This window comes from Brachyistius frenatus, unplaced genomic scaffold (genome assembly GCF_029030835.1).
Source record: "Brachyistius frenatus isolate BFR_SWC_R1_liver_20210118 unplaced genomic scaffold, ASM2903083v1 Contig_402, whole genome shotgun sequence".
In the NCBI taxonomy this organism is placed as follows: Eukaryota; Metazoa; Chordata; class Actinopteri; family Embiotocidae; genus Brachyistius; species Brachyistius frenatus.
In genome coordinates this window covers 144412-169204 of record NW_027211001.1, presented here as the reverse complement: position 1 = coordinate 169204, position 24793 = coordinate 144412, and the positions used below count along the sequence as shown (strand labels likewise).

The 24793-nt window shown below is 47.9% G+C and overlaps 1 protein-coding gene across 1 annotated transcript in view; it reads left to right on the top strand.

Annotated features, from left to right (window-relative positions):
- Positions 1 to 24793, top strand: part of ulk2 (unc-51 like autophagy activating kinase 2) — a 39271-nt gene that overhangs the window by 12237 nt on the left and 2241 nt on the right. The window contains exons 4-20 of the mRNA XM_069724946.1: positions 6102 to 6134; positions 8437 to 8473; positions 10447 to 10620; positions 11035 to 11108; positions 11257 to 11358; positions 11445 to 11503; positions 12325 to 12407; positions 12487 to 12537; positions 12618 to 12706; positions 13170 to 13338; positions 15249 to 15306; positions 21173 to 21322; positions 22645 to 22790; positions 22880 to 22960; positions 23810 to 24078; positions 24170 to 24348; positions 24630 to 24739. Coding sequence (XP_069581047.1) covers positions 6102 to 6134; positions 8437 to 8473; positions 10447 to 10620; positions 11035 to 11108; positions 11257 to 11358; positions 11445 to 11503; positions 12325 to 12407; positions 12487 to 12537; positions 12618 to 12706; positions 13170 to 13338; positions 15249 to 15306; positions 21173 to 21322; positions 22645 to 22790; positions 22880 to 22960; positions 23810 to 24078; positions 24170 to 24348; positions 24630 to 24739 — 1864 coding nt within the window. The remainder of the gene's footprint in view (positions 1 to 6101; positions 6135 to 8436; positions 8474 to 10446; positions 10621 to 11034; positions 11109 to 11256; positions 11359 to 11444; positions 11504 to 12324; positions 12408 to 12486; positions 12538 to 12617; positions 12707 to 13169; positions 13339 to 15248; positions 15307 to 21172; positions 21323 to 22644; positions 22791 to 22879; positions 22961 to 23809; positions 24079 to 24169; positions 24349 to 24629; positions 24740 to 24793) is intronic.

The following is a 24793-nucleotide window of genomic DNA, read 5'->3' as shown; positions in this document are numbered from 1 at the left end:
TCACAAAGGCCGACGCTGCTGCTAAAGAACATTGTGTTCTGGGCTGGAGAGGGGCCCCATCCTTGTGTGTGTGTGTGTGTGCGCGTCCTAATTACACGAGGTAGTGAGGCGGACCACCATGAGGAGGATTAAAGAGAAAAAGACTGATGTTAAATGTTCCTGGATAGTTTGTTGGGGTATTTTTGACAACCTATTGTCTACATTCCTTTCCAGAGCTTTGCTTTCCAGACATTTAATTTAGAAGAATAAAACTGTTGCTGCTCACTGAGGCGCATGCACGCACACAAAACATGTGTGTGTGTGTGTGTGCGTGCAACATGCTTGCAAACACACATGATTTTCAGCACACACACTCTTACATAATTCCACAGCGGCCTTTAGTAAATGTTAAATACGTTTCCTGTGTTGTTCCTTTCTGTGAAACGTAGTTGTTGTTGTTGTCTGTCGACCTGTTGTCAGTGTGAGATGAACTCAGCCACACAACCACGACTGTCATCAGCAAATTACACAGATCGCACAATAACACACCAACAGTCAACAAGTGCTGGCGACCTTTTGTCCTCGCCACATAACCGCTGTGTTCCTCTGCTGTGACTGACAGCCGTTAACCATTACAGACTTTACTAACACTCCGGATCACGCTGCCCCCCCCCCCCCCCGCTCCCACCGGTACATACACACACACACACTCCACCCCCTTCACTTGGGCCGCCCCCCATCCCCCCAGGTTGTTGCATATCGCTGCACTCCTGGAGTTGGAGTGTGACACAATAACAGAGCAGCTCACCGACTCGCTTGTTTTGGTTCTCGCTGACTTTCTGCAGTTCAGAGAATGTTTTCAGTGCTTGTGTGTGTCGTGTTGTCAGTTTTTGAGATCCCGGGATGATAAACTCCTCCGAGCCCTCCGGGTGGATTTGGTTGCTTGTGAAAGAGCTTCTGAATGTTACATGAGTGCTGATGACAGAGAGGCTATTTATACCGCTGTTGTTTTGGAATATTTCGTGCTGGAAGGGAGTGTTTTGGAGCTCCGCCCTCACGTGGCCATCGACGTCCAGAGTCCACCGTTTGCTCGGCCCGTGTGTGAACAGTAGCCGTTAGGAAAACATTTGTTCACGCAAACAGTCGGAGCGGACACGCAACAAAGACACCCCACACTGAACCGACACGCCACGCCACGGTGACACGCCGAACCAACACCCCACACCAAACCGCCATGCCACGCAACAAAGACACGCCACACCGAACCGACACACCACGCCACGGTGACACGCCGAACCGCCACGCCACACCGACACAACATGCAGCAAAGACACACCACACCGAACTGCCACGCCACACCGACACAACATGCAGCAAAGACACACCACACCGAGTCACACCGCCACGCCACGCAACAAAGACACACCACACTGAACTGAAACTCCACACCGACACGACGCGCAACAAAGACACCCCACACCGAACCGACACGCCATGCCACGGTGACACGCCGAACCAACACCCCACACCGAACCGCCACGACACGCAACAAAGACACCCCACACTGAACCGACAAACCACGCCACGGTGACACGCCGAACCGCCACACCACACCGAACCGCCACGCCACACCGACACAACACGCAGCAAAGACACACCATACCGAACTGAAACGACACGCTATGCCACGGTGACACGCCGAACCAACACCCCGCACCGAACCGCCACGACACGCAACAAAGACACGCCACACCGAACCAACCCGCCACACCAACACACCACACCGACACGACACGCAACAAAGACACCCCACACTGAACCGACACGCCACGGTGACACGCTGAACCGACACCCCACACCGAACCACCACGCCACACCGCCACGACACGCAATAAAGACACGCCACACCGAACCGACACGCAACAAAGACACGCCACACCGAACCGACACGCCACACCGCCACGACACGCAACAAAGACACGCCACACCGAACCAACACGCCACACCGCCACAACATGCAACAAAGACACGCCACACCAAACCGACACGCCACACCGAACTGACACGCCACACTGAGCCGACACGCCACATCGAACCGACACACCACACCATCACGACACGCAACAAAGACACCCCACACCGAACCGCCACGCCACGGTGACACGCCGAACCGACACCCCACCACGACATGCAACAAAGACACGCCACACCGAACCGACACTCCACACCGAACCGACACCCAACACCGAACCGACACGCCACCACGACATGCAACAAAGACACGCCACACCGAACCGACACTCCACACCGAACCGACACGCCACCACGACATGCAACAAAGACACGCCACACCGACACTCCACACCGAACCGACACCCAACACCGAACCGACACACCACAATGAACCGACACCGAACCGACACCCAACACCGAACCGACACCCTACACCGAACCGACACTCCACACCGAACCGACACTCCACACCGAACCGACACCCAACACCGACACGACACACCGAACCTTTTCTCAGAAGTCACCTGACTCCTGGCGACCTGCTGACCTCTCCAGCTTGTGACGTAAGAATATTGTTTTTCTGTGACGCCGGCTGTCTGTCCTGACATCCGCATCAGTGTGTGTGTGTGGTTTGCGATGGGACGGTAGATGTTTTCAGACCAAACAGTTGTCAGGACTTTCTTCAGAGGAACTTCCCCTCAGAGAGTTTCCTCCAGAACTAAACAGGTTCTGAGAACGTTTTCTGTTTGTCTTCACACCTCCAACAGTTAGATTAAAACAGAGGAGATTAAAAAAAAAAAGTCCCACAAAACAGAGTAACAGGAACTTGAAAGGTTCTAAATTGTGAACTGTGAAATGGTTCCTGCGGTTACGTAGCATATCGGTTCCCCCGGCCTCATGGTGACCCCCCCCCCCTCCAGATTGCACTGCAGAATATATCCTCATTATGTAATCCCTCCCAAACCCCCTCCACCACCACCACACATACAGTCAGAGACCGGTGGCCCCTCCCCCACCACCAGCTGCCCCAGCTGGAGGAGTAACTGTATGGGGTTGGAAGAACTGAGCTACTTACAAACCGCATGAACAGGCCCATGAGGCTGGGGTCAAAGGTCAGCTGACTCCATTATGTCACAGTGCTGCAGCCAGCTATAAGGCTGCAGGAATGGGTTGAAGGCCGTGAGAGAGTCTGGACCACTTTCTGTTGTTGTGGTAAATATCTGTGTATTGTTTACCCTAAACAGTATTTTATTTAACCTTTGGTAGATTTTAATGAAGAGTTTTGCATTTACACCACTTTACACCACCCAGCATATGTTGGAGGATATAAGGCCAGAACTTCCAGATCGATATTAATTATTTTGCAAGTTTGATACTTACTATTAAATACTACAGTACTATGGCAGCTTTGCAGGATTATTCAGATGAATTATATACAACTCTGTTTCTGAAAAAGTTGGGACGCTGTGTAAACTGTAAATAAAAACACTTCGCAAAAGTCATTAACCCATATTTAATTACAAATAGACCAAAGACAACATATCAAGTGTTGAAATGGAGAAACTTTTATTGCTTTATGAAAAATATGGTGCTTATTTTGAATTTGATGTCAGCAACACACCTCAAAATAGTTGAGACAGGGTCAAGAAAAGACTGGAAAAGTTGTGGAAAGCTGATAAAAACAAACACCCGGAAAACTGTCCTGAGGTCTGATGGATCACAATCTGAGATTCTGTTTGGAAATCATGGACGCTGCATCCTCCAGGTTAAAGAGGAGAGGGACCATCCAGCTTGTTATCAGCTCAGTTCTAAAGCCAGCATGGTACAGGATGCATTAGTGCACATGGCATGGGTAGCTTGAACATCTGGAAGGAAGCATTAATGCTGAATGATACAGTGGGTACGGAAAGTATTCAGACCCCTTTAAATTTTTCACTCTTTGTTTCATTGCAGCCATTTGCTAAAATCAAAAAAGTTCATTTTATTTCTCATTAATGTACACTCAGCACCCCATCTTGACAGGAAAAAAACAGAAATGTAGAAATTTGTGTAAATTTATTAAAAAAGAAAACCTGAAATATCACATGGTCATAAGTATTCAGACCCTTTGCTCAGTATTGAGTAGAAGCACCCTTTTGAGCTCGTACAGCCATGAGTCTTCTTGGGAATGATGCAACAAGCTTTTCACACCTGGATTTGGGGATCCTCTGCCATTCTTCCTTGCAGATCCTCTCCAGTTCCGTCACGTTGGATGGTGAACGTTGGTGGACAGCCATTTTCAGGTCTCTCCAGAGATGCTCAATTGGGTTTAGGTCAGGGCTCTGGCTGGGCCAGTCAAGAATGGTCACAGAGTTGTTCCGAAGCCACTCCTTTGTTATTTTAGCTGTGTGCTTCGGGTCATTGTCTTGTTGGAAGGTGAACCTTCGGCCCAGTCTGAGGTCCAGAGCACTCTGGAAGAGGTTTTCTTCCAGGATATCTCTGTACTTGGCCGCATTCATCTTTCCTTCAATTGCAACCGGTCGTCCTGTCCCTGCAGCTGAAAAACACCCCCATAGCATGATGCTGCCACCACCATGTTTCACTGTTGGGATTGTATTGGGCAGGTGATGAGCAGTGCCTGGTTTTCTCCACACATACCGCTTAGAATTAACGCCAAAAAGTTCAATCTTGGTCTCATCAGACCAGAGAATCTTATTTCTCATAGTCTGGGAGTCCTTCATGTGTTTTTTGTCAAACTCTATGAGGGCTTTCATATGTCTTGCACTGAGGAGAGGCTTCCGTCGGGCCACTCTGCCATAAAGCCCCGACTGGTGGAGGGCTGCAGTGATAGTTGACTTTGTGGAACTTTCTCCCATCTCCCTACTGCATCTCTGGAGCTCAGCCACAGTGATCTTTGGGTTCTTCTTTACCTCTCTCACCAAGGCTCTTCTCCCACGATTGCTCAGTTTGGCTGGACGGCCAGGTCTAGGAAGAGTTCTGGTCGTCCCAAACTTCTTCCATTTAAGGATTATGGAGGCCACTGTGCTCTTAGGAACCTTGAGTGCTGCAGAAATTATTTTGTAACCTTGGCCAGATCTGTGCCTTGCCACAATTCTGTCTCTGAGCTCCTTGGACAGTTCCTTCGACCTCATGATTCTCATTTGCTCTGACATGCACTGTGAGCTGTAAGGTCTTATATAGACAGGTGTGTGCCTTTCCTAATCAAGTCCAATCAGTTTAATTAAACACAGCTGGACTCCAATGAAGGAGTAGAACCATCTCAAGGAGGATCAGAAGAAATGGACAGCATGTGAGTTAAATATGAGTGTCACAGCAAAGGGTCTGAATACTTATGACCATGTGATATTTCAGTTTTTCTTTTTTAATAAATTTGCACAAATTTCTACATTTCTGTTTTTTTCTGTCAAGATGGGGTGCTGAGTGTACATTAATGAGAAATAAAATGAACTTTTTTGATTTTAGCAAATGGCTGCAATGAAACAAAGAGTGAAAAATTTAAAGGGGTCTGAATACTTTCCGTATCCACTGTATATTCAGGTTTTGGAGCAACATATGCTGCCATCCAGACAACGTCTCTTTCAGGGAAGGTCTTGTTTATTTCAGCAGAACAACGTCCAACCACATTCTGCACGTATTCCAACAGCATGGTTCTCTAGTAGAAGAGTCCGCTGATAAACTGGCCTCCTGCAGTTCAGACCTGTCAATCATTGAAAACATCTGGAGCAAAAATCTTGGTGCGCTCCTCATGCTGTGATCCAGCTTCGCTGTTTCAGGAAAATATGATTAAAATAACATATCCTCAAACGTTATGAGTTTACACTCATTACTTTTCAAATCCCAACCTTCCTTATGCTTCTGTTGCTGGCATTTCAGTATCTCTACAGTGTTTTCCGCAGACTTTGTGTTATTTCCCTGTAACGTGGAGTTAACTCCCTCTAAGATAGAAGTGATAAAAATATCTATTCAGAAAAAGCCGTGGTCGTCATTAATAGGAAGTTGTGGTGTTGTGTACTTTGGATCTGATCCAGGGTGTGTTTTGTGTGCTGGCGCTGACAGCTGCTGCAGGATAAAAGACTTCTCCAACTGATTGTGTGTCTCTTCTCTTCCAGGAAACACCCAACTCTGTTTTCCTGGTCATGGAGGTGAGTACAGGAACGTGACTGTCAGTATACTCGTCTCGTGTTGTTTCTCGTGTTGAGAAAAATGTGTTGTCAGTGCAGTAGTACTCCAGGCCTTCATTAGAGTACTGGTTCACCCCCAGCACCGGCTCTCAGCATGTGGTCTTCCCCTGATGTAGACTTCAACTGCTGTCCTGCTGCCAGGCCTCTCTCTGTCTCCTCATTGTGTCCAAATGTTCTCCACTTTCTGTACTCGTTGCGCAACCTTCTCAGCTGGCTGCAGGGTAGAAAACAAACCATGACTGCACCTCAAGTTACTCCCTAAAAATACGCCCCTCTGTTTTCTAGGAATCACATTCCCTGGAAGCTTCTGCTTCCAGTCTTCTTTTGGTCAAAGCTTCGACAGCTCTGCAGCACATGCCAGCAGTTCTGAGTAGGACGAGGTTACAGTCATCTGGGGGTGTAGACACTGTTTGTGCATGATGTTGTTTTCAGAGTGAAAACGGGTGAAGACACGACAAGCAGCTGGTTGTTAGATAAATGACTTTTCACAGATATATTTCAGATATCAGGAGTTGCCATGTCCTTCCTGCAGGAGGAAGCATGGACCTCACTCTGGCTGAACCGGTGCTGAAGCCTCATGTTTTGCTTAGCTGAAAAAAGGCTTGTCTTACTTAAACATTGGTGGAAGTATCAAATAAAAGTGGTATAAAAAGATGAGCGTGCTGAGCAGGGTGTAATTCCAGAAAAAGAGTCCCGTGAACCTCTGAACACGGAAGAAAAAACCTCAGTTCAGGTGTCGGACCAGCGAGTGCCTGAAACAGAGATGTTCAGTGCAGCAGTTAGTCATACAGACACAGACGTTTGAATCGGGCTCAGATACTTCCTGTTAAACTATAAGCAACCAAACAGAGGGGGCAACAGGTTCAAATTCTTAAAGTGGATCGATGCCTCCGCCGTCACTGACAAATCCAGAATCTCTGAACGTATAAATACTTTACATGTCAGTGGTTTCACTGAAACTACACCACTGAAAGGCCGTTCTCTGTTTGTGACATGGAGGCTTTAAGTTTCCACATCACATTTAGGAAGTTGTAAATCCAGGATTGGCGTCCAAACTAGTTATTAAATTATGTTGCAGGCTGGAGAGAAGCTTTCCACTTTGAGCAGAACAGTTTAAAAACAGCCTTTTAATGTCAAATATCATCGTGTCCAGGGAAGGTCAAACGTCCAAGAAAAGGAACAACAGTGTTCAGTGGACAGAGATTAGAAATGTTGAAAATCTATAGATAGTGGACACATGATGTGAATCATATGCTGTGGTGTTCACAGTCACATCTTAACCCAACTAAACACCTAGGGGACATTTTGTCTTGGAGCAAAGTCAGCCTCCGTTTGTTTTCTAAGGGACACGAGTGAGATCCCAGGAAACACCTGGTGCCGCTACAGGTCGGCTCCAAAAAGCCTCCGGCTCCATAGACTCCCATTCAACTTCTCTCATCAAATCCAAAGTGAATAAAATGTGTCCATCAGTTATCTCGGTGTTGTTAGCTAAAGTCACTCCTTCTTCTTAGTTTTCTGGAGGTCCATCTGAAAATAATCCCTCATTCATTAGAAAAGAAGATTCAAGAAGACCTGTTTTTGGGGGCGTGTCTGTTTGATTGACAGGCCTGTGGTACAGTCAGGTTACAGCTATCGGTGGGCGGGACGTAGTATCGTCAGGTTTCCGATCAGATCGGTCAGATCCACCGCTGGCTCCGCCCCCAGCTCGTCCAAATATGGTCACTTCCTGCTCCGAACTAGCAAAGATGGCGACGGACAGAATCTGAACTGGAGGATTCATAACGTTCACAAACCAACGATGACATCACTGATGGACGATGACATCACTGATGGATGATGGTTGAACTGACAACAAGAAGGCGATGCAGTGATCGGTCAACACAATCATTGGTGTGGCTTCACTTTTTGTATGTCTCCTGCCTCCTTAACATCTGAGGGTGACTATGTGGAGGATTGGAACGCTGACTGGCCTGCAGCAGTGGGTCAAAGACGTGATGTCACAGGGTTTGTTGACGTCTTCACTTTTAGACAGAGCATCAAACCACTGAAGAAGGTCATATCAGAGATCAGAGAACAGGAACTCACTGTTACCTCGTGTTGCTCTTCGTCTGATAACCGTACAGGAAGCTCTGTATAAGATCCCTGTTCCATCATGCTTCTTACACACAAACCACACATCATGCACAGACGCACTAGAACACATGCACAACACCAACATGTTGTATTTACTGCTGATGGTGACTGTTTGTCTCCCCACACATAGTACTGTAACGGAGGGGATCTGGCTGACTATCTGCAAGGTAAGCATCACACTAATCTGTCTGCCTCTCTCACACACACACACACACACACACACACACAGACAGACAGAGACACAGATTATTGTTCATCAACACAAAAGTTGTTAATGCTGCAGAGGAGGAAGAGCCATGTGACTGCAGTCACTATGAGTGTAGGCAGAGGAGAGGGTGCAGTCATCATCTGGAGTAATGGAAGCTTGTATCTTGTTGGGAAGTGAAGGAATGTGTGTGTGTGTGTGTGTGTGTGTGTGTGTGTGTGCGTGCTTTCTATGTGGGGGGGAATGAGTGTGTGTGGGAATCACTGCAGCTCTGTACAAAGCCTCCCCGCCCCCTTTCCGGCAGCACACTGTTCATGTCATTGTGATGGTTTCTAATAAAAGGTCAGCATTTCAGGCCGTAGAGTAGCAAGTCAGATTAAGATGCTGTGATTCACACGGGACATTCAAAGCGAGGTTTAGACTAATTTCCATGACTCAGATACTAAACAGTAAACATGCGGGAACATCACAAATCAAGCCAGAGACCAACTCATCCAGTTTCAGCCAGTAGTTCGGTGTTACCGCCGGGGTGTAGTCCTCCTTATGTTGTCAGTGACGACAGACGGGATCTGAGGCTGCAAGCAAGAAAAACAGAATGTCAAGTTTCATGTTTATGTTTTTGCAGTTTAGACGACAGAGATTCCTGTTTGAGTCGGCAGTCTGGGAAAAGACAAAACGTCCAACACGTGGAGCAGATGAACTAAAATATAACAAGTTACTTTCATCCTGATGCATATCAATGCTTTTTAATTATCTTCGCCTGAAGGAACTTTCATGAGCTTTAAAATAAAAACACATTTGTGAACTGAGGAGGATCTCTGGAGCTCTTACAGCTAAATCACATGTGGTGACTCGGATGAAAACCTTCATTGAAGAGTTTTTGGTGAGATCTGATAAACACACTCTGCCAATATGTTTTTCAGTGCACATTAATGTAACATACATGTCAGGTGTCCATAAAGAGGTGAAAGCTCCCCTGGACACTCAGTGTTGTTGCAGTAGCCGCGAATACAGTTCCAGCTTCACAGTTCAAATCAGGCCGAGTGGCAGCTGGCCAAAACCTCTCTTAGATAACCACACGTGTTTACACTCAGCTACATAAAGCACTGATTGTGTTACTGGAGCTGCGTTCTTATCGCTGTACCTTTGCATGCTGTAACTGCCCCACATGTCTACTGTAGCAGTGGGATCAGACCCTCCGGGGGTCCGGGAGCCTCTGCTTGAGTAACAGCAGTAGTTGTGAAATGAAGGCTGAGGGTCCTAGAGCCCTGGGCAGCGTTGTGTTGGCCTCTGTGTTGCTGTGAACACTGCGTAGGTAACAACCTTCCTAATTATACAAGAGGATCTCTCTCGTGAATGATTCAACTACTTGCACAACTTTTCCATGTTACAAGTTGGTCCGCTGTGGTGGGCAAAGAGCAGCTCACCCCCCAAATCCCAGATTAATGTCGATAAGCTTCCTGGTTTGATGTATGCCTGCACTGTAATCACAATGGCCTGATAGAGAGGCAGAGAACGAGTGAGAGAGAGAGCGAGAGAGAGAGAGGAATCCTCTTAGTCTCACATCGGATTAGATTTATTTCACTACCACGGGGAGGAGGACCTTCACTGTTTACCCCAGGATTATTACTGTAACATGCTAATTATTAGCTTTGATCAAGTGAGGCTAGAGAGCACTTTTTGGGGAATGATCTGTACTTGTGATGTCAAAGCAGCTGCAGTGCAAAAAAACGGTCTTTACTCTGCAGCCTGAGTTCAGACCAATTACACTCATTAAGGTGCTTCATTAATGGCAGGAAGCACCTGAATGCGATCAATAAGACACATATCTGGGGACACAATGGACAAGAAGAGGTCTCTTTATATCTTAATGAGCATCAGCATCCTCAGCAGCATTTTAAACATCAGTCCTCTGTGTCTCTTCCTCTTGTCCAGCTAAGGGGACGCTGAGAGAGGACACGCTGCGTGTCTTCCTGATGCAGATCGCGGCCGCCATGCGCATCCTCAACAGCAAAGGGATCATCCACCGCGACCTCAAGCCGCAGAACATCCTGCTGTCGTACTTGGGTCGCAAGAAGTCTAACATCAGCGGCATCCGCATCAAAATAGGTAACAGAAGAAGAAACCACTTGTTGGTTTCTGTCGGTGTGGAGCACATGACTGCTGATGGATTATTGTTATTTTGTCATGACTATATCATACAATACAGTAGGATTTCATTTACCAGTGTCTGGCGAAAAGAGAATAATCTGTATATTACTTCTAAAAGTAATGTGCCCTGCTGTCGCTCTGACTTTTGAAGGTCCTGGGAGGTGATTTTATTTGCCCATCAGAAGAATATCTACTTTGCTGTTCACACTCTTGTAATTAAAATATCCTGCCACCTCTGGAGGTGTTCTCCACCTCCATCTCAGCGTTGGGTTATTGTTCCCAGTGTTTGTCTCCTAGGCGTTCTCCACTAACCCAACAACAGTGGTTTGTGTCAGCAGTAATAACGACACCTTTCATGCTTGTGTCCTGCAGCTGACTTCGGCTTTGCACGGTACCTCCAGAGCAACATGATGGCAGCCACGCTATGTGGGTCACCCATGTACATGGTCAGTGGGTTTTACTCTACATGTTCTGTGTGTGTCTCCAGTTTCAGCTTTTAAACAAATGCCCGCCTGCTCTTTCAGCAGCTTGTTATATAACTCTCCCTGTTGTGGCTCTTTTCCGGTGACCTCTCGACCTCTCCTCCTCTCTCAGGCCCCAGAGGTCATCATGTCCCAGAACTACGATGCCAAGGCTGACCTGTGGAGCATTGGGACAGTCATCTACCAGTGTCTGGTCGGCAAGCCACCGTTCCAGGTGAGTTAACGCACAATAAATTGATAACAAACAGGTGTGTTGATGCGTCTGTCAGCGCATCTCATTTTTAATATTCATATTTTCAGGCCAACAGTCCCCAAGACCTGAGGATGTTTTATGAGAAGAACAAGAATCTTCAGCCCATGTAAGTCCTCCACCTTAAAACAGTCCCTTCAGGAAATAATAATAATAATTAACGCAACTTCAAGCAAACGCCACAATATTTGTGGGAGCTTGCAATTTTTTTTTGTGCTGAAAATATTAATGACATAAAATAAAAATTTTCAAACAAAACTCACTTTGTTAACAAAAATAACGCCTCATTTACAATCAGAAAGACTCTGCTCCTGTTTTAATATAATAGTTTTCTCCACACGTCCAGTTGTCAGAGACGTCTCTTTGTTTGTTTCATCCAGCAGGTCTATGTGTTGAATGAACATGAATTAAACAGCATCTAAAGCTCTTATTTTGAAAGGCTGATGCAGTCCTTGTTTCTATATTCCAGTCACAGACGGTCTGTTCTGGAAACATACGCAGCTTTTAGGACCTTTTATCGCCACGGTTTTCTAAGTTTAATAAATACATAAAAAAGATCAGAACTAAAATATTTCTGTGAAGTGCAGCAGGATTATTATCACAGGAAGTGATTACAGATTTATTATTTTATTAGGTAGTAATTAAAAAAAAAAAAACATTTTTCTTTCTCAATTTGACATTTTTTCTAATTCCTGCAATTTTAAAAAGTCAGTTAAACCTCCACAAATTACATTGACATTTTTGAGAAAATCTGCCCCAAAATCAAACATTTCTGATCCCATTTTTAATTTTTTTTTTTTTATTGTACTCTATTAATCCCCGAGTGGAAATTCTTGCTACAGCAGCATCCCGAGGGGAGCTGCTGCAACAGGCTGCCACGACCGCGGCGCCAACTAACCTGAGGTGCATGTTTTTGGGTTTCTTACCCAGCATCCCGAGGGAGACTTCACCACAACTTGGTGACCTTTTGCTGGGGCTGCTGCAGAGGAACCAGAAGGACCGGATGGATTTCGGTGAGTGCTGACAGTAAAGTAACAGGAAACAATAACTGGATTGCGTGTTGGTATTTGTTAAAACCGTCTCTCTCTGCAGACACGTTTTTCAGCCATCCTTTCCTGGAGCCTTCGTCCACCATTAAGAAATGTAAGAATGTCCTCAGCAGCAGTATTTGTGTTTGTGTTGGTCCCACCTGAAGCAGGACTAACTGTGTCCGTCCCCCTCAGCGTGTCCGGTGCCGGTCCCCAGCGCCTCCAACGCTGTGACGGACAGTTCCTGCGGCAGCTCGCCGTGCATCCGCTACAACTCTCCTCCTGTGAGTCTGATGTGATATTATGAAGCCTCATTCAGAGGGGATTACACTCTCACTGCTGGGAGCTGATCAAATATTAACCACGCCTCCTATTGGGTCTGTTCACTGCTTCTAGTACAAACACTACCCGGATGTCTAAACCTGCTGTCCAAAAATGGAAAACCAACAGAGCCTTCATAAATAAGAGTAAATTGAGTCTCCTCCGACAGCAGCGGTGGGAATGCAGAGCAGTCAGTTACCAGGATGTCAGAGCTCTCTGGAACAATGTGATTACATTAGTCTGACAGTCAGCACTGCCTGGAAGCTTAAAGTGCATCATTCAGGAGACACACTACAACTCAATCCTCTTCTCCTTCTCTCTTCTTTCTCTCCTCCTCCTTCTCTCCTTCTCTCCTCCTCTCCTTCTCTCCTCCTCATCCTCTCATCCTCCTTCTCCTCCTCCTCCTCTCCGTCTGTGAACACTCAGTCTCTCCCAGACATGCAGACTCTAGCAGAAGACGGCCTGTCGTCTCCTCCCCTCGGCCCGCCCAACTTCCTGCAGCTGTCCAAGGAGTCTGCCGGGAGCACGAGCAGTAAGAACTCCTCCTGTGACACTGATGACTTCGTCCTGGTGCCTCACATCGCTACCGACAGCTGTAAGCAGCAACAGTCACTCTCACACCTCCACTTTCTACTCCTGGAGCTCAGGAGCTGTGCTCCAATGTCTCCGAGCAGATGACTGTTTCTATGGAGAGCGTAGGGCTGAGCAGTGTCAATGAATTTATTTCTATATCAGCTGATACTGAGGTCTGCTGTGTCACACGGTCTCACACGGTGCCAGACAGCAGCTGCTACGCAAACTCAGAGCCACAGACTCTCAGCAGCAACCCACATTAGCTCTGCTGCTAAGGTGTCCTCCTCATGTAGCTCTCAACGTAACGGCTTGAACTCACCACCAAACAAACAGTCAGAGAGGAAAAGAGCACTGCTAGTATGGATCTGTAGACGTCAACTGATCAGCTGCGTGCGGCACATTAAAGTGCATGCAGACATGCAGGTGACCATCCAGCCTTCCTCTCTAGCAGCAGGAACAACAGACCGTCACATGCAGCCACGGCTGCTTCACTGTCTTTCACTGGCTGCAGTGTAACTGTAATACAAATAATACAAATGTGATGTGAAGAGATGGCTGACTGGGTTTCACCTTCAGGTTAAGACTCCTGTGGTTCAGGTAAACATGACCAACAATCATACAAGCTGCAACCGGAATGAATTAAGTAAACAAAAGTAGATAAAGGTCTTTAATCTTGAGTGTTAAACCTCCTCAAACCCACTCGGTGAAATGTTCAGACAGCTCAGGACTCGTGTCAGACTCAGTCTCAGTTTGGATTTTAAGTGTTGAGCTCTGAACATTAATCTGCTGTGACTAATTCACCAAAACAACAGCAGGGTGTCTTTATCTAATGCTGCTGTGTGTGAGCGTGTGTGTATGTGTGTGTGAGAGAGAGAGTGTGTGTGTAGAGGGAATCTATTTATTTTTATCACACTCATACTGTACATGTGTCACATACAGTACATTCGTAGAGTGCCAGACTGTCTGGGAACTATTATGTAGAGCAATAAATGAGCGACCTACAGCAGGTCACCTCCCCACAGTTACTGTTTCCATGTGTCCACACTTGGACAGCTGTGGAGGGAAAATTTTCAAAATAAAAGTGTGTTTTGTGCAGAGAAAAAAAAATATATTAAAAGATGAGTTATTTAGAGTAAATATGTGAAGGGAGAGTCGTATCAATAAACCTCATATAGGACGTTTACATGATCTTCAGTAGCTCAGAGGACATCGTTTAAATTCTGACTTTTGCTCACAGACATAAACATGTTCATCTCCACACACGAACATGTTCTAACATCTGCTCTGCAGGAGCACGCAGACACACACACACACACACACACACACGCAGACACACACACACACACACACACTGTCACCAAATCTGCAGATAGTAAATTAGACAGCTGCGAACCATCTATGCTGTAACCGTAGACAACGGGCCACAAACAATAGACACACACACACACACACACACACACTGGTAAAACAAACCCTCATGCACCGCACCTGCTGCAACACACACACACACGCACGCTTACACACACGCGCACACATACACACACACACACACAGCCTCACACGCACACTCTCACACACAGCCACACACTCACATCCACACTCACACACACTCTCTCACTCTCACACACACACACAGCCTCACACGCACACACACAGCCACACACTCACATACACTCACACTCACTCACTCACTCACTCACACACTCACACACACACACTCACTCTCTCTCTCACACGCACACACACACACACTCACTCTCTCTCTCACACGCACACGCACACACAGCCACCTGCTCGCCCTCCGCTACAATAATGAAAAGGAGACAGAAACAGGAGCAGCAGTGGGAGTGTCAGCTGGTATTTAAAGAGGCATTTAACCAGCTGATAATTCTGATTTATACATCATCCTTTCTTTTCTTTCCTCCTCCTCAGACGACCAGCCGATGGGAGGAGTCCGCCGGACGTCCAGCGAGTTCCTCATGTGTGGAGGGTGAGTTCGAGGCTCCTCACATATTCAACGCCAATCCTAAAGAACTCTGAAAGAAAAGAGTTGGAAGCAAAGAAATTAATTTGAGAGATAAAATAAAACTGATTCTAGGAACAATAAATCGAGAATTAAAGGAAAAGCTGACATTTAGTGAAATATGCTTATCAGCTTGCTATGAGTGTTAGCTTCCCATAAAGACTGGGAATGGGGGAGAGAGGGGAGGGGGACTCTGTCCACCTGTCCCTCTGAAGCTCCCTAATTAACCTGTCGGCTCTCATTTGTTTAACCTGTATAAAACACAGCAGGGTGTGGTGTCCTGGGGGAATGTGTCAGACTGTTCACAAATGGTACAGAACATAAATCTTCAGTTAGTCTGGTGTTTCCCACCGGATGAGCGCGTTTGGGGGGGGGGGGGGTCTGTGCATGCAGAGACTCGTACAGTGTAGACGGGGAGAGTGTAAAACGCTACCATTCACATGCAGATCAGGAGGTGGATGCTTCAGTTTACCGATTGTTCCCTAAACGCCTCACGAGCTCGGCAGCTGCCCAGAGAAGTTTCTTGTCTCCACACATGCAGCTCATGTTTCAAATCCAACATGATGTAGTTTGAAATAAGGTTTTGTAATGTGTTGAAACTGAGTGATTGAATCTACCTGGGCAGGTGTTCATTCTTGACGCCTCATTCTAAGATCCCCCGCTAGCAGGACTAGGTGGCGCCGTGCTAGTGGCAGCCTGTTACAGCAGCTCCCCCCCTCCAGTGTGTTTGAAGTATTTTTCTTTCTTTCTTCTCTCTTCTGAGTTGTTTTTTTTTCTTCACGTGTGTTAAGGGACGGTCAGACAATGGACTGTAACTTTTCCTCTTTTCTGGTGGCTCTTCTCTGTGAACGAGAGGTGGTGTAATCCCGACCACGTGTGTGAAGGAACGTTTCTGTAGCCCGGACATTGAACTTCTAGCCGTGGGGATGCGTCCTTATTATTTGCCGAGGGAGTTCACGTCCGCCATTGTTATCGCTGTGGACGTTCCTCCATCAGCTGACATAGAGACAGCAGTGGACACCATCCACTCCACTGTGTCCAAACTGCAGACTCAGCATCCCGGTGCATTTTTGTTAGTTACTGGAGACTTTAACCAGTCTGGATAAAGTCCTGCCAACTTTTCACCAGTATGTTAACTGCCCCACTCAGAACAATAAAACTCTGGACTTACTGTATGCTAATGCCATGGATGCATACAGTACTACTGCCCTTCCCCCCCTTGGTAGATCAGACCACAACCTGGTCCTGCTGACTCCCAAGTATGTTCCTCTGGTGCAGAGGCAGCCTGTGACCACCAGGACTGTGAGGAGGTGGACACAGGAGGCTAAATACGCCCTGCAGGACTGCTTTGAGTCCACAGACTGGGACGTGCTGTGTGGACCACATGGGGAGGACATCAACAGCAGGACAGACTGTATCACAGAATACATCAAATTCTGTGAACACACCACCGTACCATCCCGGACTGTACACTGCTTCCCCAACAACAAGCCGTGGATCACCAGTGACCTGAAGGTGCTTCTTAATAAGAAGAAAGCAGCCTTCAGGTCTGGGGACAGGGAGGAGCTCAGGAGAGTGCAGCGCCACCTGAAGGAGAAGATGAGGGAGTGCAAGGACTCCTACAGGAGGAAGCTGGAGGCCAAACTCCAGCAGAACAACGTGAGGAGGTGATGACCGGTATGAAGGAGATTACTGGGTTCAAGGGGAGAGAGAGACAACCAGGGGGAACCTGGAGAGGAACAACCAGGGGGAACCTGGAGAGGAACAACCAGGGGGAACCTGGAGAGGAACAACCAGGGGGAACCTGGAGAGGACCAATGAGCTAAACTGTTTCTTCAACAGGTTTAGTTCACCACCCTCATCTGTCTCCTCCACACCTCACACCTCTGCTGCCTCCCCCCCCCCCGTCCCACCTGGTGAGCTGCATGGACATAGAGCCCTCAACTTCAAAGGGCTCTTCCTCCATTGACGCCATGACCCCTCTCCCCTCCCTCCCCTCTCTGTGACGACTGGCCAGGTTAGGAGACAGCTGGAGAGACTCCACCAGCGCAAGGCTGCAGGACCTGATGGCATCAGCCCTGGGGTCCTGAAGACCTGCGCCATCCAGCTGGCTGAGGTCCTACAACACCTCTTCAACCTGAGCCTGAAACAGGAGGAAGTCCCGGTACTGTGGAAGACGTCCTGTCTGGTCCCAGTCCCTAAGAAGACGACTCCATCTGGCCTCAACGACTACCGACCGGTTGCCCTCACATCTCATGTGATGAAGGTGCTGGAGAGGCTGGTCTTGGCCCACCTCAGGCCGCTGGTGAAATCTTCTCTGGACCCTCTACAATTTGCGTACCAGCCTCGTGTGGGAGTGGACGATGACATCATCTACCTGCTGCAACGAGCTCAGTCTCACCTGGATGGAACCGGTGACTCTGTGAGGATCACTTTCTTTGATTTCTCCAGTGCATTCAACACCATCCAACCACTGCTGCTGAGTGAGAAGCTGCGGGTGGTGGGGGGGTGGTGGGGGTGGACACGTCCACCGTCTCCTGGATCAATGACTACCTGACAGGCAGACCACAGTTTGTCCGTCTGGGCAGTGTGCTGTCTGATACGGTGGTCAGTGGTACTGGAGCTCCACAGGGAACTGTTCTGTCTCCTTCCTGTTCACCTTATACACCACTGACTTCCAGAACAACTCAGAGTCCTGCCATCTGCAGAAGTTCTCTGATGACTCTGCAGTGGTCGGGTGTATAAGGGATGGACGGGAGGAGGAGTCAGTGGTCGGTGTATAAGGGATGGGCGGGAGGAGGAGTACAGGGCAGTAGTGGAGGACTTTGTGGAGTGGGCTGGTAGAAATCACCTCCTCCTGAATGTGGCCAAGACCAGAGAGATGGTGGTCGACTTCAGGAGGAAGACGACGGCTCCACAACCGCTGAGAGTTCTGGGAGAGGAGGTGGACATGGTTGAGGAGTACAAGTACCTGGGTGTCTCCATCGACAACAGACTGAACTGGAAGACCAACATCGACGCTGTCTACAAGAAGGTGATGAGTCGACTCTTTTTCTTGAGGAAACTTCGATCCTTCAATGTGTGCAGCAAGATGTTGGAGATGTTCTACCAGTCTGTTGTGGCCAGTGCTTTGTACTTCACTGTGGTCTGCTGGGGGAGCAGCATTGGAGCCGGTGACACCAACAGACTTAACAAGCTGGTTAAGAAGGCCGGCTCCATCATCGGCTACAAACTGGACAGCCTGGAAAAGGTGGTGGAGAGGAGGACGCTGAACAAACTATTATCCATATTGGATAATCCTGTCCACCCTCTCCACCACCTGCTGCAGGGACAGAGGAGGACGTTCTCCAAAAGACTCCTCCAGCTGCTGTCACAAGGACAGATACAGGAGATCATTCCTGATGCAGGAGATCATTCCTGATACAGGAGATCATTCCTGATACAGGAGATCATTCCTGCCCACTGCAATAAGACTGTACAATAACTCACCTCCTGGCAAAATCCATCACACAACAATAACACTGTTGTCTGTGTTTCTTGTTTGTTTAAATATAAAAAAAATTATATATATAGTGTATATACTGTGCATTTTTATATTTAATATTTTTTACTGTTATTTTATTTTTTTCCTGTATCTATAAATGCTGCTGTAGCGAAAACATTTCCCCTTGGGGATTAATAAAGTAACTACCTACCTACCTTATTGAAGTGAGTGAGTTGTAAGCTGTGGTTGAATCAGGTGTGTTTCCTGGAACCTGCAGCTCAGTGCCCCTCAACGGTTAACTTTTCCTGGCTGTGATTAACGTGCTGAGTGAGCAAACATTACTAGATTTACTGCGTTAATCTCCCAGAGAGCATCATCAGGGTGTGAGCAGGCCTCTGTGAAGGCTGCACATACTGTTGTGATGTGAATGTGGCTCGTGGAGTCTGAACCGTCAGGGCTGTGGGAGCGTGGCGTGATGCTGAGTCAGCATCCGTTTCACACACGGCCTTCACTTCACATGCCTGTGAAGCTCATATTACCCTCCCGACATGTCTTTGTGTCAGCGAGGCTCTCTTCGTGTCACTATTTCTGGTTTGAAAAACAAACCTCCTTTCAGCTTTACGCTAAATAGCACACACGCCATGTCCGTCGGTCACGAGTCCAACACTCCTCCAGATCTGCATGATTAGCGAGTTACAGTCAGACTGTGAGCCAACCAACAGGGTGGAGCTAAAACCAGCTGCTGACCCACAGAGGGCTGCTGGAGGAGAAGAGCCTCACAGTCATCACTGCAGTTTAAACTGTTGGTATCCCAGAGCTCATCCTCCTCTGAACTCCAACTACCTACATCTCATCATGGAGGCTGTGGTTCTTAATACACAGGTACAACGGAAAAAAAACAATGCTCCAGTTTTGCTCTATGAAACATGAATCGTCAGATGATCTTGTTTGACCTTGTTCATGTTATATTATATGAAGGATGAAACTCCTGTTTGATGCTCAGTAGCAACACTTCACATGAACAGAGTATCCAGTGTCTGGGAGGCGTTCAGGTCCCTGTCTCTGTCTCTGTCCCCGTCCCTGTCTCCGTCTTGCTCTCTGTCCCCGTCCCTGTCTCCATCTCTCTGACTGCTGATTCACTCCCTCCGTCTGTCTCTGTCTTTCCTCTCCACCACACCTATCACTCTTTCATAAATTAGTGAACCATTGACATTGAAGAGTTCATTTCTTCTTCCTTCATTACAGCAGTCGTTTTTACTATTTAGTCCAAGCGTCTCTCGGTGAGCTCCTCAATCACAGCCCTGTTTATTCCTCAGGTTGGAGTGGAGGGAGGAGAGGGAGGGTGGAGGAGGGAGACTATCACTGCAAACAAAGTCAGATAAGAAAAGGGACAAGAGAGACAAAGGAAGTAAATGGAGCAGGAGGAGCAGACGTGGCCTGATCCCATCCCCCTCTGCTTGGTGAAACCAGGTCAGCAGAGAGCCACGGAGCCTCTCTCCTCTTTTCAGCCTCAGCTCTTGTTAAAAAGCAGCTGTTCACTGACCTACAAATGTTTATTTCTCTCTTTTCATTGAGGGAACAACAGCACACAGCGTCCTTCTCCTCATTAGATGGAATCGATAAAGCTTTTAGCAGCCTGGAGGACACTCAGCCGCCTCCTCCTGGGTTTCTGAGATGAGTTCTCCATCAGTGTTCCTGTGTGGTCGGGTTTACATCTCAGAATTGCAGAAATCCCACAAAGCATCTGCTCTCTGGTTCTTTGTCTGGACTCGTCTTTGGCTCACGTGTCCTCCTCCTCCTTCTCCTCCTCCCCCCAGCCTTCACATCATTACATAATACTGGTTTCCAACTGGTGCTGCTGTCTCCACCCCTCCTGCTGTTTTCTACCTCCTGTATGTAGGGACAGCCCTCTGCGGGTGACTGGTCATGACTTTATGTTCAGAACATTTTGTCTCCTCTGGAATAACAAAAGAATGCAAATGAGCTGAATCTCTCTGCACTTCCCCTGCTGCTCTGCTCAACACACAGGCCATTGGCTGCCCCCTTCCTGTTGCTCCACCCCCACATGAAGCTGATTGGTCTTCCCTCTGTGTTTACATGGAGGCCTGGCCCACTTCATTTTGTTTTCACCCAGTGGCTCTGCCCCTCACGATCAACCAGGCTAAACTTTAGTTTCACAACCTGCCTCCACACTGCAGTCAACAAAGAACTGGAGGCTGCAGACAGTTTTCTTGTTTTAGATCTTCACATTTCAGTCATTATGGGAGCGGAGAAGCGAGAAGACGTCCTGCAGCAGCAGCTTGGAGCGGCCTGGCTAACTGCCCTCTTCTCCCCGTTCTTCCCCTCCAGGCAGCCCCAGCCCACCCCGGGTCAGACCCCCATGGTGTCCCCACGGGCCGAGACCACCCCCATCCCTGTGCCCACCCAGGTCCGCAACTACCAGCGCATCAAGCAGAACCTCTCCAGCAGCCCGACCACGACGCTCTACGGCTCCCCCAGGTAAGAGCTCTGAGTGGAGGAAGCCGTCCTCCTACTGGCTGAGAATCTCACTACTGAATTACACATTTTGTAATTAATGCTCAACTTTAACGTGACGAGCTGAGATTTCATCAGCCATAAAGTTTCAGTGAAATTACATCAGCTGAGTGTTCGTGGCCTCCTCCTCCAGTGGTTGATGGGTGGAGCTTTTGAATGTGAAGACACAGTTGGGGGTCATTGGAATAGAGCCGGGTGGCACCTTGTTTCACAGGAAGATTATCTCTGTGGTTCCTGTTCAGAGTGGGTTGTCACCGGCTGCATTGTGTTACTAACGTCTTCATCATGAGCAGGTGGTCTGCTCATTAAATTAATCGATCTGAAGATTAGAACCTGGATAATGTTTGGCAGTTGAGTTGAATTCTATGGGCACCGACGGGTGGGAGATCTTCAGAGTGGGACAGCTGAGCCTCCCTGTGGATACCAGGCATGAAGTCTGAAGCAGGGTGATTCATGGGGAGCACTTTGATCGAACATTTGGAGGTGCACAGATCACCAAGGAGTTGTGACTTTCTTCCTTCAAAATTTTACGAATCCATCAGTTTACCTGAATGATGTCTGAATATTCATCTCAAGTTAAAAAGACTGTTACCTTAATTTTACATTTGTTTTATTTTGAAGGGACAACTTAAAGGCACCCCGTGTGGATGTCGACCCATCTGTATCACTATAGAGTGACATGATGCGTAGTGCTGCAGCGGTTTGTGGTGTTCATGCGTCAAGAAACTGAACTGTACCACCATAAGCAGGGAGGAAGACCACTAGTTAGCAGACTGGAATGGAAATGTGCCAGATTTATATTTAACATATTTTTTTTTTTAAATCGATAGTGAACAGTGAGATTTGGTGAGAAATGCTGAGTGCAGATGTAACTTGTGTCAGGACCACGTAGGATTCACAGACCTCGCAGGATGTCGGGTGTCTCTGTGATTACCTACAAAACACTGCTTCTCTGCAAATGTAACCGTTTTTTATGTTAAATTTGTGATCTGCATTACAACTGCTCCCACACATGCTCTGGATGTGTGACTCAGACGTGCTCGCAGCTGTAACTGGTTGTTTCAGCAGCCAGACGAGTTTTTACTGACCGGCAGAACTGGAGGAGAAATTCGTCCCCAGGGAGGGCGCAGCTGAAAACCTGAATCCTTAACGAAGCCAAATGTCGTATTGATTTATTTATTTTAGCATTCGACTCTTCGGATTCGTTCAGTTTTGAATAATCTTTACAAACTGAAAGATTGTGGGGAGTCTCGGTGCATCCTTTAACTGTGATTTATGTTTGGTAGGTCGGGCACAGTGAGGCGCTCCAACACCAGTCCGATGGGGTTTCCCAAGGTGGGCTCAGGGTCTCCCAGCGCCGCAGACGTCCCTCAGACGGTGGGCCGGCGCCTCTCCACAGGCAGCTCCCGGCCCTACTCCCCCTCGCCTCTCGGTAAGGACTTGTCTCCGTGCACGGCAGCCTTTTAATGACACGAAGTGGACATCTCTGACAGTGAAACCTGTGTGTGTCTGTGTTTGCAGTGGGCACCATCCCCGAGCAGCTGGGTCACTGCTGCTGTCACCTGCAGAACCAGGAGCCCCGCAGCCGCAGCTCCTCGGGAGGTCAGTTCACAGGAAGGGCTGCCCTCTGCACCGCCTCACTCACCTATCACACATCTACCTGTCAGCTCGGCCACTTCCATAAGATTCATCATCGGGGGTCCTGAGAGGAATGTTGAGACATCCAACATAAGATGAACGTGTCAGAGCAGGAGGGTTTTAGATGTACTGACACAAAGAAGACACGTGTGGGTTTTATTTATGAAATAAGTTTAATTGAACACTGACAGGAAAAAACATCTTCACCAAAATGCCAGACTAAAAATCCACACTGGATAATATTTTAGTTTTTGTCATTTACATAAAGAAGAACTGTCTTCTTGCGCCGAGTCTCTCCTCTGAGTCATGACTATTTTTGACTGAGTGTGAGTCGGCATGAGTCAAGGCCTTTTTAAAAGTCTCTGATGCTGCTGTTATATTCACACTGCGGACGTCTTACAACTTCTGCCTTGTTTGTGTCGAGAGGTTTGTTGTCATGGTGACCGTGTTTTAAGTCAGGAGGTCAGTCACACACAGACAGACAGCCGGGTTTCATGACCAACGCAGAGAGTCTGGGAGGTTTCAGGTCTATTTTTATTTTGCTGATCGGTAGAAACAGAATGAAGCAGAGCTCATGAACGTGTACCATCACTGCAGGCTTCATTTCTGTCTGCAGAACAAAATGTCGAGCCAAAGAGAGACAAATGAGACATGTAGTTTGGTGACCTGCCAGAAGTCTGTGATGTATAAATCTGTAAACTTGTAGAATTAATACTAATTCCAGTTTTTTTTTTAAATTTTTTTTAAATTTTTTTAAATATGGAAGGCTAATATCTTGAGATGATTGTAATCTAGTCCCTCCACCTCCTCCAGGTTCCCCCGTCCCGTCCTCTCAGCTCCTGGGAGCTCGGCTCCAGAGCGCCCCCACGCTGACCGAGGTCTACCAGACCAGGCAGAAGCTCCACAAGCAGCTGTCCGACCCCGTGCAGTCTTCGTCCTCCTCCTCCTGCAGTCACTCCCCTCAGCTCGGCCGACCCGCCAACCTCGGCTCCTCCCCCACCAAGCTGCTTGGCTCCTCCCCTCGCACGTCTGACTGGCTGCAGAAGTGCCCGCTGCCCACCATCATCGGGTCGCCCACCAAGGTGGGAGCAGTTATCAGCAAGTGTGTTTAATATCAAATCAGCTTAAATATCAGCTGTTCAAAGTTCTCCTCATTCAATGGTTTCCTTTCAGACCATTTCAGCACCGTTCAAGATCCCCAAAACTCAGGCGTCCTGCAACCTGATGGCGCTGGCCGACAGCCCGCTGCCCGCCAAGACGGTGGCGGACGCCCGGGACATCTGCGCCCACCACTGCAGCCCGTACCTCGCTGGACGGGCTGCTGCCCCGGAGGCCAGCCGCACCTTCGGCAGGTAAGAAAAAAACCCGACACATCCTCAGCCTGTTTTACAGTTTCAACAACCATCTCCACCGTAACTGGTGTTAGACTGGTAAATACATGTCCAGTCATCAGGATCCACATCTGACATGATGTTTACATGCATACGTTGATCAGTAGTATACATGGTAGCTCGATAACCTGCGTGCATTGGGAGGTGTGAACTCTGTCAGAGTGATGTCATGTTGATGATGATGGAGTGAAGGCGTGTCCGCCGTCGCACGCCTGCTGACGTTATGCGTGTTTCCCTCTCAGGTCCGTCAGCACGGGTCGTCTGTCTGAGCAGCCAATCAGAATCACTCTGGGTGGACAGCCCTATCAGGGCAGCACAGACAGCCTGAACACGGAGCGGCCCATGGACACAGGTACACAGCATCACTGCTGTCCTGCCCACACAGGACATACCTGCTTTAATTATA